Genomic DNA, 16,072 nt, shown 5'->3' with positions numbered 1-16,072 from the left:
GTAAAGATTCAAGAATAACATTCCCAAGGCTATCAAGGCTTGGAGTTGGCAGCTTTGCCATACATCAGCAAAACAAATACAGGTATGGGATTCCTTATCCAGAAAACCATTATCCAGAAAGCTTTCAATTACAGAAAGGCCATCTCACCTAGGGGCAGATTTATCAAAATGTGAGTTCAGCGCTTAATACAGAAAAACTCACCCACGTTCTATTCATTCCTATGGGGTTTTTAGAAGCGTATTTATCAAAAAGTGAGTTCTAACTTTCACCCATTGATAAATACACTTCTTTAAGTTCCATAGGAATGAATAGAACGTAGGTGAGTTTTTATGTATTCAGTGGGCCCTTTTGACAACTTAACAAGAAGAAAGAGTTAGATCATGTTCAAGCAGTCAGGACCGAAATTCCAGGCAACCTTTAATCTCAATCAGCATGCAATGGAGATAACAGGTCAACCTTGAATGAGCCTCACATACTGAACTTTTGCAATCTGCATTTTTCTGAACATAATAACATTTATTGTGGTACTTAGAAGCATTTAGTGATACTAATTCTAAGCAAGCCTCTCACACCCACACTATTTAAGAGTCTTTGAATATTTACCTCTGAGAACTAATAATCTAATATTTGGCATCTGGGAAATGACACACAAGACTAAAGTTTTATTTCATAAAGCTAAGTCCCATATCATAGTTCAGTATTTCTACTCAATACTTTAAAAAGGAAAATGGTACATTATTATGATCAATATGATGAATGTGAATTCAGGACCTATGGCTTAGCTTTCTGCAGAGCAGATGCTAAGCTGTGATCCAAGGTGTAATAAACAATTGTATTTAGCACTCTGTGTTCCATGTACCCATACATGCAACCCCTTCCCTTACTGGTGTAATATGCACGTACTAATTGGCAATGTACCAGCTGGCACAATTCTTTCATCTGCTGTGTGCCATTATGCTTAGAGTTTGCATCATGGGTAAAAAAATGGGGCAAATGATGTGCAATAATTTTTTTTTTTTTTTTTTTTAACTTTTTACTTCTGTATTAAATTAGCCCTTTTATGGTTCTTTTGCTTGATTTTATTTTTCCATTTGGATAATCTTCTCTCTGTTTTTGTAGGGCTTGGAGGAGCCAAGTATATCTCTTTTGAAGAACGTCAATGGCACAGTGACTGCTTTAATTGTAAGAAGTGTGCTATTTCCTTGGTGGGCCGTGGTTTCCTTACAGAAAGAGATGACATTCTTTGCCCTGAATGTGGAAAAGACATATAATTTAAAAAAGGCATACATGAATCAACATACCTACATGTGACGTCATACATATTCTTATAAATATATATGCTTTTATTCCATTAAATCAGTTGTAGATTATTTAACATATATCTCTCAGAGGTAACATTTTATTCCCAGGCCATCTGTATAACACATTATAGCAAAAGTTTAGGCTTGTAGGTTATGGAATACTGCACATTGTGATATATTAAAGAGAAAGAGACACTGAATGCACTATACTGAAATCTTACATTCTGTGCAGACACAGTGCTAATGCTGACTAACCTCTTGGGTGCCAGTCAGTTTCCAGTTGGCACAAGGGCAGAATTTTGGAGTTATTTCAAATGTAGCACATGTTCCAAGTTGTTTCATGCTATACATTTTCCCTGTTGCTTTTCCTGTTGCATCTGACTAAAGGAGCAAAAAAACACTAAGACATAGAAGGGCCTTAGGGTGGTCCACATTCCGCAAAACCTCTAGCAACTAGTCTAATATAAAGGTTCACCTAGAAATGGGTCATAGCAAAAACTGTATAGTTTAGGATTTGACACCCCAAAATAACCAATAATAGATTAACTTTAGAAGCTTGCTTATAATATACCAGTAACAGAGTAACCACATTTAATTAATAAACCAAAATTTAATTATACAATGTTTCCAGGCAATTTATATTTATTCCTTGCACATATTTCCAAGTCATCCACTCAATGGGACTGTATAACTTGGAGTCATATAAATAAAAGCCCTTAGTTTATAACTGGTGGATATTTGTTTGAAGTTGTTATTAGAGGCTCGTGAGAAACATGTTGCTTCCCACCCCCCTAGATGTTGCTCCCAGTGGCCTCAAAGTAGGCACCCATTTTTACATTTCTGGCTTGAAGGCAAGAGCCTCCTGCAGGCTAGCAGCCCACATGGGGCTACCAAATAGCCACAGTCCTTATTTGGCATCCCCAAAGAACTTTTTTCATGTTTGTGTGGCTCTCTAACACTTCCTACATCTCAGTGTGGCTCATGAGTAAATACATTTGGGGTTCCCTTTTCTATGTACACCTTTATATATTCTCTCTTTTCAGTGATGTTCCAAAGATAAGAAGAGATCAATGATAATAGGATTAGTGGCAGCTATGTTTCCATGCTCATACATAACTTCCTGTACAGCAATACAGAGGGCATGCTCTTTGCCTGTCATACTTGTCCCCATTATTTCCTTCTACAGGGTCGGACTGGCGGGTGAAGGGCCCACCGGGGCCCCTAACCCCCCTCCCAACGTCCTACCCCAAGCACGTAAATATAACGCGTCAGGGGAGGAGCGGTTGGGCAGGGGGAGCGCTGCAAGAGTCGGGTCTGGCTGCCAGGGCCCTGTCCTTCTATCCTTTCCCCTGCAGCCTGCTTAAGAATTCTATGTTTTCCCTACCTTCAAAAACACCAGCATTCAACAAGGCAGCAGTACCATAAGGTGCCTTGATAAGTTTAGCACATCTTAGCCCAACAAATTAGTAGTTGGGGAAACTCTTTAGTATGTGTTGCACTTTGTTTTCTAAAGAACTGTTATTGCTATTATTCATTTGACTATTTGTGAAAAGACTAAATACACTAGGGGGCTGATTTATTATTTTTGAAAGGTAGGGTTTAATTATGTCAATGTAAATAAATGTGGTTATGTTCTTCTTCACAATACATGTCAGATACATTTTAGTATAAACATGTGAGCTTGTGAAATGTAGAATGTAGCGAATCCTACAAAGTGAACCAACCTACATCCAATACTTCTGGAATATTTGCCTAAATATATTGTTATGTATTAAATAGGGTAATACATTTGTGTTCTGAAAAATGTATAAACCAATTTGCCCTTCATTTTGAACCTCCCTATTCATTGCTTATGGCTCAATAGGAGGTCAGGCCATCCTATTGGACATCTCTAGTTTTGACCACCATTCCTCCAGCACTATAAATGATCTTTTGCACCATAAATAAGGAGGTAATCATTTTACAGCGGGGAATAGCTGGGCAAAAAGTAAAACTATATCTGCATTTCTCACAGCTGCACTAATGATTCTTCCTTCATTTCTAATATGACACCAAATATTCTTAAAAGATTTTTAGAATTTTTATTTATATTTAAATAAGAGTACACTCAAATTTACGTTGAGCACAGGTGTATATTGACTACTCGATGTCACCTCTCAGAGCTTTGTACAATTCATAAATTGTTAATAATAATAACAGCTACACATACAAGAATTCAAGAACTGTCCTTGGTCCTCCCAAAGTCAGAAACTGTTTGGATTCATGGTGTTATTTTAGGGCTTGCTGATTGAGTCTATTTAGAGTCCATTGCTTGAAACCATCTGGGCAACTGGCCAGTATTAAAGCATTAAATCATTTCAAACTCAAATCTGGGTGGTTGCAAAAGGTTGAAAAAAATGGGTCAACCATCTAGGATCATGGCAGACATTTGACCCTAATCCTGACTTCAGAAAGGGCAATCAACCCACATTTATGATAATACCCCAGCAAAACATGTTTTGCATAAATAAATCATTTATTATTAGTGTGCTGACCTACTGTGTCGAGAGAGGTCGCTAATTCGGATTTTAACCTCTCGATCCTTCTTACATCTGAAGATATGAGTATATTTATCTTCTGCAAAATTTCATAACATTAAGACAGCAAAAAGTCATATATAATAGTCTTGCTTAAAAAATGTACAAAATTGTATGTAGATCACTTACCTTAATAATGAATGGGAATGGCTCCTAAGTGCCCTGCTCAGGTAATAATTGTGCCCATATTATAGATGTGTAGACAAGTCCTATACTTTAAGAGATTCATAATAATATTCAACATTTTTATTGCCTAGACATTTTCAAGAAAATGTCAAAAAGACATAATGTCACATGTCACACTCCTTCGAGGTTATGGCACAAATCAAGGATTGAGCACTGCTATTCCTTAGTCAGGACACTCTACAAGTTATGTACATTATTGTATTGACATACAAAGGAATATCATAAGCAGCTTACTGCTGGTCATTATCAATTAAAAATGAATTTCCTTTGTATTTAATAGGAAGTGGCTTGGGTTATCATTATTAAGTGGCAACAATCAAAATCCTAAAGCCATATGTATACTAAAAATAACACAACACTCTTTATCTACCAGTGTGTAAATGGCATACATTTTATTTTGATTTATTGTACTCAATGCAGCAAGTTTTTTTCTACTGAATTGAATGGTGTGCTATGTGTGCTTCTGTGTGTGAGAGGCCAATATTAACTGTGCTCTATCTACACATAATTATATTTGATGGGCAGGGTTATTAAAAAAAGAAATAACATTTTTATTCCTAAAAAAGATTTAGACTTAAATATTAAAATATATAGAAATATATAATCTTAAAGAAGAGTACTGGCTCTCACACTCTCACAGATGGTTTATTGCATGAATTGGTGTGAAGAGGAAAAATGGACATCACAAAGTCAGTATTATTTTACATGAATTGCATTGCACTATATTGTTTTTTGTTTGTTTGTTTTTTCGCAAGAATAAAACGTTTTAAACAGATTTTGGCTATTTTTTTTAATTCATACTCAAAAAAACATTTTAGAATACATTAGAAAACATGTATTCTTATGCTGCAAAAAACATCACCTTTACAGTATTTAGTAGTTTATTCTGTGTTAGGGGTTGCATATAACAATCATACAACATTCAATACAACTGTGGGCCAGTCCTAGACAATGCCTCTGCTTGCTCATAAACTATCATTGGAAATGGCCTTTTCCAAGTAGGAAGCATGTCTGTAACACAGGCCTACAGGTATAGCATCTATTAAACAAAATACTAGGGACTTGGGCCTTTCTGTAATTTGGATCACTTGAAAAAGGAAATCATTTTTAAAAATTAGAATTATTTCTTCAAAATGGAGTCTACAGGGGATGCCCTTTCTGGATAACAGGTTTCCAGGTAAGGAATTCCATACTTCAAATAAACAAATATCTGTGCTGTTTTGGGGAAGCCTATTACAGATTTGCATCAATAGCCATCCTTAAAGCAGAATAAAAAATATTTTATATGGTATTGTAGGAGCTGAAAATTATTGAAAATGTTAGCCCTTATTATTCTTACACTAACATTATTATAACATAGATATATTGTGGTGCAAAAATTATGCTAAACAACATTCAAATTTTACTGTAGTGATGAGCAAATCTATCCCATTTCACTTCACAAAAATTTGCAAATGTTGAAATTTAGAGAAACACATTGAAGTCAATGGGTGTTTTTTTGGGGGGAGACCTTTTCCATGTTTTTACAGCCATTGGAGTCTATGGGTGTTTTTTTGTGGCAAAACATGGCAGAAAATTCACTCATCACTACTGCAAAGGCTCAGGTTAATGGCACCTGAGACTCAAGTGGTGCAAACTCCAGGCCTTTTACAATATACTTTTCACATTTTTTTCTATCAGAATAGAATTTACATATATATGATATACATACAGATAAAGAAGACTTGGTATACAGTAGTTTTAAAGCTACTGCCAGACTGCCAAGAATTAGCCCCTAGGCATGCATCAGTGTGACTTGCCTTGTGACTACACCCAGGGGGTGCAGGAAAACAGAATGAATTACAGCACCAAAATTCACTCCATGTTCCTGCAAAGAGATTTCAGAAACAAGGCTAGGCTGAGGCAAGCATAGGCAAGGATTAAAGTTGAAAGGACGCACACTTACAGCTTTAGGGTAAGAACCAAAGGAGTGGTTGAGTCACCTGCGATAGATCTCTGCTATGGGGTTGTAAAATCTGACATTGTAAATTTTTCTCAAACCATAATTCCAGATGGGAATAGGGATAGATTATAACCTGGGTCACTGAAGCCACTGTGGGCATACCCACTAGAAACTGAGCAATGCAATGTGCAAACATTTACCATCTGAAGAAAAGCTCATGGTAAAGAGATTAATAATATCATCTGTGTGTTTTACCAGAGATATAAGCCTTAGCCCATGCCTATGTAACCAGATTTTTAATTCATTTTTTGTATCTTTTGTCTGCCTGCCTAGGTATGGCACTACTGAGCAACTACCAATGAAAGCATGATATTCACTGGATCATAGGTAGTCTTTGGTACCAAAAATCCTGATAGCTAAAGTTTCCCATGGTAAAGTTAAAGGGTATAGTGCAACAGGATTTTACAGGTGCCACACCCATATGTATGATCATGCATATGATATAGCTAGCTCAGGCTGCAAAGGAAATTGGCCCATGTATTGTGCATTACATTATCAGATACTAACATATGTATTATCTGCCAAAAAATATAAACAATTATAGTCTATACTCACTTCAAGGCTGAAATACCCTTGGTACAATGTGAATGTTTAAGTACCATATTTACCAGTAATTTTTTAAAAAGTGTGAAAAAACCCATATAATCTCCCCAGCCCACTGTGGGATACTTGCAGCTGAGTACAGTAGCAGAGTTGAGGTGAGGTGTAAGGTATCTGGATCCTCAGATCAGCACATATGCATTACAATAGGTCCACCTGTGCACGCACCAAGGACAGCAGCACTGTACCTAAATACAGCTCTGATATGTACCAGCTTTGCACAGTGATGTTGGCCCATTCTTTCAGGCAGAAGGCAGATTTACTTAATGTTATTCAGATGATATTTCAACTGACTTTGACTGGGCCAATAAAGGATATTAAAGTAGAAGGAAAGGGTAATAAAGAATTAATCTCAAGCTGCAGGCATACCTTCAGTTGTCTCAATAGTGCCCTTAAGTCTCCCCATATTTCACTTGTTCAGAAGATCTGAAGCCAAACAGGAAGAAAAAACGCTGAGCTGTGTAAAGAAAGTTCCCATAATGCCTTGCTCCTGCACAGACACCGGGACCAAGTGTACATGCTCAGTTAGACTATGGGGCCGATTCATTTAAACACAAGTTCGAATCCCGAATGGGAAAAATTCGGATTGGATACGATAATTTTTGAAGATCGCAAATATCACGAAAATGCTTACGAAAAAATCGTATTAGTCACGAAATATTTAATGTCTACTATTAAATTTATTTAAAATGTCAGATATTTAATTACAAAATGGCATTACAGTGTTACAAACATAGCTTAGTTCAATTTGTATTTGCTTATTTCACTTAAAACACCTTTTAAAACATTGGGTGGCAAACATGGTGTTAAAACAAAAGCTGACTCTTTATACAGGTAATTTACAAAATCAATTCTACAGGATGGCACACTGTATTGTAAAATGGTTTAAAGAGCCAGCCTAGAGCATGCTCTGTGTGCATATTGGGGTGATAACTGCAGAAAACCTAATAGCCACGAGAAATTGGTTCTATACAGTTTGCATGACACCAGGTCCTCAACATTTTAAAAGAGATGGAATGTTGGAGGCTGAGTTGAACTTTTCACCAGAGAAATTTTGAAATGAAATCTGAAGTTCAAAAGCTTACAATTTCTGCCATCTGTTTGCCAAAAAAAGATGCATCATTCCACCCACATCATTCCATTTCTCTATTTGAAAACAAAGGCATTTTCAGTATGTTCGTCTGTACTTACATCATTGTTAATACTATTGCTCCCCCTGGTGGTATTTATGCAGGTAACTACACTTTTGTCTGTGTCCAGCTAAAAACTACACATAAGGGACTATTCATGAAACCACGATTTTTTGCCAATTAATAGCACGATTGGAAAAAACCACGATAATTTCTGATGTGTGAAAATTCTTTTCTCGGTTGTATGAAAATATTGTGGGTTGCGATCCAAAAGTCACAAAATTTTTGTATCCAAATGATCGTAAAACCTTTCTGTCTTTGACACTTCAATGCATGATTTTGGAAGCATTCCATAGGACTCAATGGCACTCTATAGCTCCAATCTGGCCAAAAGAAAGTCGCAATACCAAAGCCTGAATGAATTCCAAAATGGTTGTAGTCGATAATATCGTTAAAATAGAACAACTTTTTCGTTGTTTTTGTTAACGTCTACAAAAAAGTCATACTATTTTAATGATATTATCGTGGTCAATACGAAAAGTTCTAAAAATTAGAAAAAATAACTTTTCTGTAAAAAAAATTGTGGTTTGATGAATGGGCCCCATACTGTCATGAAAACAAAACATAATGCTTTGGCTTGGCACTTTATCTCTCTTCATGCATCTTCATCTGAGTTTTTTTTTTTACATGATGAACAGATAGCTAATACATCATTGGTCTGCGATCTCTTTTTGAAAAAAAAAAAAAAAAAATTATATATATATATATATATATATACACAGTATTAGCTGTCTGTCAAAAAAGAGACTGATTCCTGCATGCAGGACAGATTGCTGGGAGGGAAGTAGTGCTTATTACATACAGTATTTGTTTCCATAACAGTTTCTCTTTTACTTAGAGCAGATTTTATATTTTTTTATAGGGCAAACTACATGGATGGCACCTGATGATATTATTTATAGCCAGAAAAGAGAATCTGCAATTTAGTTTAGTTGTTTAGACTGATGCCACACAGGCCAACCCTCCTCTTTGAACAGCTAATTTTTGTGCCTGCACCTGGAGCCATTCAGCCGGCCCAGCTATGGGCACACAAAGCGGAATTGGTTGCGAACTGCTCACATATATAGTTTCATGCCAAATTCCACTTAGTGTGCAGGAACTACAATCATCTGTTTAAAACATAGGGGCAGATTCTCAGCCTGTGTTTATCTGCAGGCCAAGAATCCACACATAATCATGTTTTATGATGTCACTTTAAAAACCTTCACTAACTGCAAGGCCACAATGAATTCCTCCATTATATGAACCTATACTATTAGAAGAACAATGGAATAGGGGCTGTATATTGTTTAGAATCACTTTAGTAGTTTCTGGATAGCACTTGAATGTACATACATCATTTATCTTATCCAGTGTCAGGCATGTTATAAAGCCCGTTTTATATATATATATATATATATATATATATATATATATATATATATATATATATATATATATATATATATATTTTTTTTTTTTTTTTTAGGCCTCTAGTTAACAAAAAGCCAGGTATATGCCCAGCAGGTTTCAATTAATAAAACAGAAACTGTGAATAACAAGAAAAACAAGGAGAGCTGAGACCATGGATACAGGACAGCTGCATTGACTTATACTGATATCACCAAAAAGGCAGTAGTTTTAAGCAAAGTTTTACGTTTTAAACAAACCTACACAATATCCTGAAGCTAGTTCTTTAAGGCAAACAGAAACTTCCCTTTACATACATTTCTCTTTAACTGAAGGGAAAATAGTCCTAGAACTACTTAACATGCATACCATCAGAAAAATGTACCTTACCGGAGTCATAGCAATGCCACTGACACTTACTATGAAGACCTCAGGGGTCAGACAGTCCTGCCATGCCATCCCATCCGATTATAGCTGGACTGCCCTGAAACAGTATCTAGAAGTGAGAGGTACCACCGTTCCTTCTGACTTCTATTTAGTACTTATAGGCAACTTGCCAAGCAAGAACTGGTAGTAGAAATCAAGTGTTTGACACAGCAAATGAACTACATGCACTTATACTGTTTATAGAAATAAGTGCCTGCTTTGTCTCCAGCACAAGAGTTTTATTTATTTTCCAGTTTTAAAAAATGTAACTACGTTAAAGTTGTGTAATCCCTGATGATTAAAATAAGCAGCAAAACAAATATAGCAATTAAGCAATGTAAACTAGGTAATTTACTTAAAGGAACAGTAACACCAAAAAATACAAGTGTTTTAAAGTAATTAAAATTAATTTAAAAAAATAAATTAAAAATTGTGTGCTTGCTTCAGAAAAGCAACTACAGTTTATATAAACAAGCTGCTGTATAAGCCATAGTGACAGCCATTCAAAGCTGAAAAGGAGAAAAGGCACAAGTTACAAAACAGTTAAGCTCTGTAGAGTACAATGGAATTGTTATCCCTATTTTAACTTGAATGGCTATCCCTATTGCTACACAGCAGCTTATTCATATAAACTGTATTAGTCTTTCTGAAACAAAACACAACAGTTTTACCAATGCAGGGCAACAGTACTTTTTATTTTAATTAATTACTGTGCCTTTAAAAAGTCCTTCGCAGTTCCCATTGCCTGGACTAGATGGAAGTAGAGGATCAACTGAAAAAAGACTACTACTGGGGCATTCAAGTGAACAGATATTTGAAATAAGAATATAGAAAATGCTGTGTAACCCTTACAAACCCTTATTTATACTAATAGCATTGCTTCAAAGAGTTAAGCTTGTCTCTGGATAATGCAGAGATGCTATTAGAACATCTTTCGGACAAGTGACATATATAAAAAATGTTGACAGATATGCACATTTTTAAATATAGGGTTAGAATACTGACACTAATTAAAGGGTCACTGCAGCAAACACAAGATCTTTAGTCACAAAGGGAAGCTTAGTCAACTTCACATTAAAACAATGATATTATGCTGATCGTGTAAATACCATAAAAAAAAGCACCTTCAGGGCATGCCATAACAACAACTTCTTGGGGAAAGAAACTATGATCTGTTCAGAGGAAAAAGATCTTTAACTGATGATTTTTTATGGATATAAAACATTGAAAGACAGTGTTTCTTTATACAACACTGGGATATTTTTATTTCATTTTGTTATTTTTTTAATGCACCCGATGTAAACAATATAGAGCTAAAAAATGCTCAGAGACACTAAGAAAGCTAGAAGTCTTATTAACAAACCATATATCTCCTGAAACATACTAAGAAGACAGTCATCCATTCAAATATCTGCTAAAAACAGAGAACATAGTTTGTTCCAGTTACGTTTCCTAGCACAGTGTTTTATTTCCTTCCAAGATCCACTGCACAGTCATATTAGTGAATGAATAAATACTGCATTAGTATTAATGGGGGACTGTAAAAATCTCACCCCCAGCCACACACACCCCACAACAAATACTTTAGGTGAAATACACTGTTGACACATTTGACAAGGCCTTGGTAATAAGAACAGTACTCTCTTGGAAAACAGCTGTGACCCCAGTCCTTTCATGACTTGTAAAGGGCATATAAAGTTCCATATTGACATGCCATGTTTTTCTTCTTAACCAGGAAGAGGACATTCTAGATCCTAAAAGCTTTACGGCCAAGTAACATGTTGGATCTTCTTTTTTGCTTCGGTTGGCTTTGCATCATTCTGAAAAATCAAAAGTCTGATTTTAACAACTGAAAATAAACTGGGGAGAAAATATGAATATACAAAAGTTCAATCTATATTACTTTTAAAAAACAATCACGTTTTAACACATTAGTAGATTAAGGCTGATGCCACACAAGGCTGATTCTGGGCCTACGGATAAAATGCAGGCCGAGAATTGACCTCTATGTTGGCATCAGCATTTCCCTGTGCCTGTACCTTGAGCCACTGAGCTGGCCTAGGTGCAAGCACAGGGAGAGGATTTCGGCACAGTAACACAAAAGTATGCATTTTAGCACAAAATGAATCTCATCTGGCTTTAGCCTAAATTATACAACATAAGACAATAGCCATAACCCCCAAGGATTAAGAACTAACAGTAGGTACAATACAAATTTTTTTTTCATATTAATGGATATCTAGGAAGAGTCTTGACATTGTAGAGAGAATATTGGAAGTTCTGGAGCTCCAAATTACAAGTTCGGAGATTTTCTTTCTCTCCGTAATAACAACGTTAGCTTGTACTTGATGGTAACTAAGCTGCATGAATCCAAAACAATTATATTTGGTTTACTTAACATTTAAATGATTTGTAACAGACCTAAAGTATGATCAGGACTAGACAGGTCCCTTATATAGAAAACCCAATTATGGTATAAACACGATTAAAAAAAACTCTGGCACACAATGATATATGATCTTATATTTTAAGTGTGCGATCGTTTGGTGCCATTTAACCTTACGATAATTTAGATTTTTCACCCGACTGGTCAAAAATTGATTGGGCAGGTTTGAGAATTTCCATTGTTAGCACTGAAATTGTCCAACTGTTTGCAGGCCCAAAAGATAGACAGCCGTGGCACTCACAGCAGTTACAAGCAGGGCGAACCCTTGCAAATTTTATTGCAAAAGCATGCTTGACAAAGGGGTTTTTCTGCCTGGAAACATTGCACTTCTGCAATGAAAAACAAGGGTTCCCCCTGCTTGTAACTGCTCTGATTGCCATTGCTTTTTATCTTTTGGGACAGTTTGGAAGGGTTTTGATCCCTCCAGTACTGCGCACTGAGCTTCTTGCCTTGGAGGGCCAGGGTGTGTGTGAGGAAGGTCTCCTGTATTCCAGCTGTTTGCAGGACCATGCAGGTAGTTTTCTTATTGCTTAAAATAAACATTTTCGTTGATGGACAAAATATACTTTTATATGATTGTTTCAGGATAACTTGGTCCTATAATATCTAAAATATCTTTAAAAAATCATAACGCGTATGGTCAAGCTTTAGCTTTAAATAAGGTATATTTTTTTTCTTAGGGGATATTTCCATCTCAGATTCCAAGAAAAATGCTTTACATACCGCCACATCAGATTCATCTTTTGGAGCAGTCCTTTTTAGCTTTACAGCACTCACGATTATGGGCTGTTGTAATTTGGCACTTTTTGGTGAAATTAGTGTTGTATCAGTGACTGGTGAACTGTCATGCTGTCCATGATTGGCAGCTGAGGCCCCCTTAGCCTCTTTGTTTGGAGTGGTAAAGCCAAGTTGGAGAGCAGGGCTGCTGTTTTGTGTGCTATTCGTACTCTCCTTCGGGGAGGGATTAAGTCGTTGCAATGCGTCTCCATTTTCTGTTCTCTTCACCTTTATGCTCGTACTGGTTGAACATCCATCAAAAACAATAGGGGGTCGTTTTCTCACGCCTTCGGTGCCAGCACTGGAAGCAAACCATCAGCAAATGCAAAACACAGGTCAGATCTATGTGTACTAAATTGTACAGTTAAGGCATTTCTACAACAGCCTTTGCCCGTGTTTTACAATAATATACAAATATATCTGTAAAATACATTCAACCATTTTGGTTTTACTCATGTGATAACAGCTGCTGACAGTATTTAGCTACAAGTTAATACCCCTGCTTAAAGCTCTGTCCTGACCCCCAGTAACAAGGATGAAATAACATGACATTGACATTTCTGACAAAGCTTGAGCACTAGGTGCCAACATCAGTTTACAGGAATATGCCAGGTGAACGAAAGGACCAAACTAACCACTAGAGAAAAGCAAGAAAGAGAGTGGGGAATCAATAGATACAAGAACCATACTTAATTTAAACAGATATAATATATATATCCTGTTCTAGCATTACATTGAATGTGCTCTATGAACACGCACATATAACATTTGAAATTTTGCTGTTAATTAATTTGCTCGGTAGTAAGAAAACCTTACGTAAGATGAAAGAATTGAGTATTTTAAATGCAGGACACAAGACAAGAATCCTTTAGTGCTGCAGATGTTTAAGAAACCCCTGAAAACTCCTCAGCATTCAATCAATAATAATCAGCTAACACTGAGCTGAATGACAAATATCAGTTATTTGCTCTGTATTTTATTTTAGGTCCTGGCACAAAACCTGCGATTCTATAGAGCAACTAATCAAAAAGAAATATTTTAAAATTAAACAAAAGCATACAAGAGAAAAGACATGTGACTCCCTACATGCTATAAAATAAAAATGGGTACTGGAGTTGAAAAACAGACATGTCCATATCCATGTCCAAATTAGAAAGCTTTAATTTATTTTTCATAGGCCTTACTAATTTAGCCACCAATTTCTGAATCCATTATTTGCACTGCAAGCCTTCTCTACATATACAGTGTTTTTTTTTTAACATCTCCGAAATCTTAACCTAATTGGCCCTGTGGCTGGGGACACATTTGCAGCTTTGGGCTATCCAGTAGAAGTAGTAGGAAAAATTGAAGCAATACAAAATATTACATTAGAAATTATATACACAAAGATAAATTATAGCCTTTACAGTACTATACTGGTTGTGAAATATATATTTGGTTTTTGAAGCAGCAGTTTGTATAAACCTTAAAAATAATAGTATATTTTTGAAGTTTTAGGGACATTGATTGTTTGGTACATTAGTAATGAAAGTTACCTTTTCTGCACAGTTGTAATTTTCTTCTCCCCTCTCTTGCTTTCCATCATTCTACCCCATCGGTTCCTGGGTAAATCCCTCTGTGGCAGAGGCATAGCATGCTGTACAAAGATCTTGGTTAGCTTTTCTTTGTCGTTAAAAGCATCTTCAACTGGAATGTTTCTCTAAGACAGAAAAGGCTGGGTTACCTTCGGTGTAAAGCAAATCAGGGGCCAGGTTGATGTAATGGGATTAATAAAACAGTAGAAATGCTGGTATTGTATAAAACCAATACAATAGTTGAAACGCTTTACTGTTCTCCAAAAAGAAAGCAGCAAAATAACAAAAGGCAGACATCTTTGCCACACACTGCTGTAAAACCATCGATGTCAATGAAGAAGTTATATGCCATTTATAAAGGGAATCTTTACCAAGAAAAAGAAGTTTTCTGTATTAAAGAATAGAAAATATATGAAACACTTTTGCAAGTTTTTAAGTTATTTGTACATTTAATCAGCTGAAATCAGTCCCTTTCTGTTTTGTGGTAATGACAATGTAGTAAATTCTACTCCAGGAAACCATGATAGTATGTCTCTGTTCAAAGAGCCAGTTCCATATCCCTTTGGCTGTAGTGTAGTGCGACCCCTTCCTCACTTTGTTCCATTGTGAAGTGTTGGATTCTATGACTTGACTTGATATCCTTTAGCTTTTCAGAGTATCTGTGCACCACCCATAATGGGAAGCAGATGGACTTTCCATATTAGGCAGTGCACATACTATAGAAAGCAGGACCTAAAGTCCCAGAATACTTTGGAGGGGGAAGGGAGGGGGGTTGGTCTCTGCAACCGAGACTATCATGGTTTCCTTTCTGTAAAATCAGTTATGCCGTTTTCAAGAAATAATAAAATACATTTATTAATGTGTTTGCACCCTTTACACATAAATGGCTTCCCTTTTAAAACAACTTTATAAATAGGGTATAAAATCAATCTAAAGCAAAGGCCTTTTGGCTATTTTTGGGCTTAGGCCAAGCCCCTCCATTCACAGCTAAAACTTGATTGGGCCCAAGTCAATTAGATGGTTAGAGCTTAAAAAGCTAGTATTAACCTTAAGTCGGCTATGGTACCAAAAATATCAAAGCAGTACGTCCGTTCGACTAGTACCCCAATTTTGGTTTTGTGCCCCCAAAAAGGGCCAATCCCACAACTTTGTATGTACTAAAGTAAGGTGGCGACTATTCTGCAGAAAAGATGAAGTTTTAGGTTAAGAACACTCTAAATAGGGACTCAGCTAAATATTATGACAAGCCCACAAGCAGGCAGCTGAGTTTGAGTCGCACAACCAAACCCATGCTACACATACTGATAGTGGGATAACATTACAAGGGACACATGGATACCGGAGTGTAATTGCGATAACTAATGGCGAGGGCGCCTCACCCGCTCCAGGGAAAGCAGTAAGAAATCCCGGGAGAGCAGTTCGGGATGCAGCAACAGAGCAGAGTCCTGCGCAACAACCCCAGCACTGCTACTAGCTTTAGCCATCATCCGCCGTTCCCACAATGCTCCACTACAGGACGTGACGTTTCCGAATTGTAGTGAGAGAAAAAGCTGAGCACTGTTTGGTGCCTGTGCAAAGAAAGCATTTCGCTGTTTAGACGTGCA

At 36.5% G+C, this 16,072-nt stretch overlaps 2 protein-coding genes across 4 annotated transcripts in view; one reads left to right on the top strand and one right to left on the bottom strand.

Annotated features, from left to right (window-relative positions):
* fhl2 (four and a half LIM domains 2) overlaps positions 1 to 4,839 on the top strand; it is a 46,078-nt gene extending 41,239 nt beyond the window's left edge. For 2 of the 3 annotated variants that reach the window (XM_031895685.1, XM_012956473.3), the window contains exon 6: positions 1,121 to 4,839. In XM_031895685.1, coding sequence (XP_031751545.1) covers positions 1,121 to 1,272 — 152 coding nt within the window. In that variant the 3' untranslated portion in view covers positions 1,273 to 4,839. The remainder of the gene's footprint in view (positions 1 to 1,120) is intronic. The other variant, NM_001126761.1, reaches the window with a different exon arrangement.
* Positions 4,840 to 9,527: 4,688 nt separating this feature from the next.
* c2orf49 (chromosome 2 open reading frame 49) lies at positions 9,528 to 16,034 on the bottom strand. The gene is made up of 4 exons (XM_002941153.5): positions 15,848 to 16,034; positions 14,430 to 14,593; positions 12,841 to 13,195; positions 9,528 to 11,491 (listed from the first exon to the last, which is right to left on the bottom strand). The coding sequence occupies exons 1-4, from the start codon at positions 15,953 to 15,955 to the stop codon at positions 11,435 to 11,437; spliced, it is 684 nt and encodes a 227-aa protein (XP_002941199.2). The 5' UTR covers positions 15,956 to 16,034; the 3' UTR covers positions 9,528 to 11,434.
* Positions 16,035 to 16,072: the final 38 nt, after the last annotated feature.

The sequence above is a fragment of the Xenopus tropicalis genome, chromosome 2 (assembly GCF_000004195.4).
Source record: "Xenopus tropicalis strain Nigerian chromosome 2, UCB_Xtro_10.0, whole genome shotgun sequence".
Classification (NCBI taxonomy): domain Eukaryota; kingdom Metazoa; phylum Chordata; class Amphibia; order Anura; family Pipidae; genus Xenopus; species Xenopus tropicalis.
Note: the sequence above shows the minus strand (reverse complement) of the source record. Positions and strands in the feature narration are given on the sequence as shown.

What these genes read in the sequence shown, in the direction of transcription:
- c2orf49 (XM_002941153.5), bottom strand. Translation starts at nt 15,955, where the DNA reads ATGATGGCTAAAGCTAGTAGCAGTGCTGGGGTTGTTGCGCAGGACTCT. An exon ending in ATTACAACTGTGCAGAAAAG is followed by an intron (nt 13,196 to 14,429) that starts GTAACTTTCATT and finishes GTTTGCTTCCAG; the next exon opens with TGCTGGCACCGAAGGCGTGA. An exon ending in AAGATGAATCTGATGTGGCG is followed by an intron (nt 11,492 to 12,840) that starts GTATGTAAAGCA and finishes TTGATTTTTCAG; the next exon opens with AATGATGCAAAGCCAACCGA.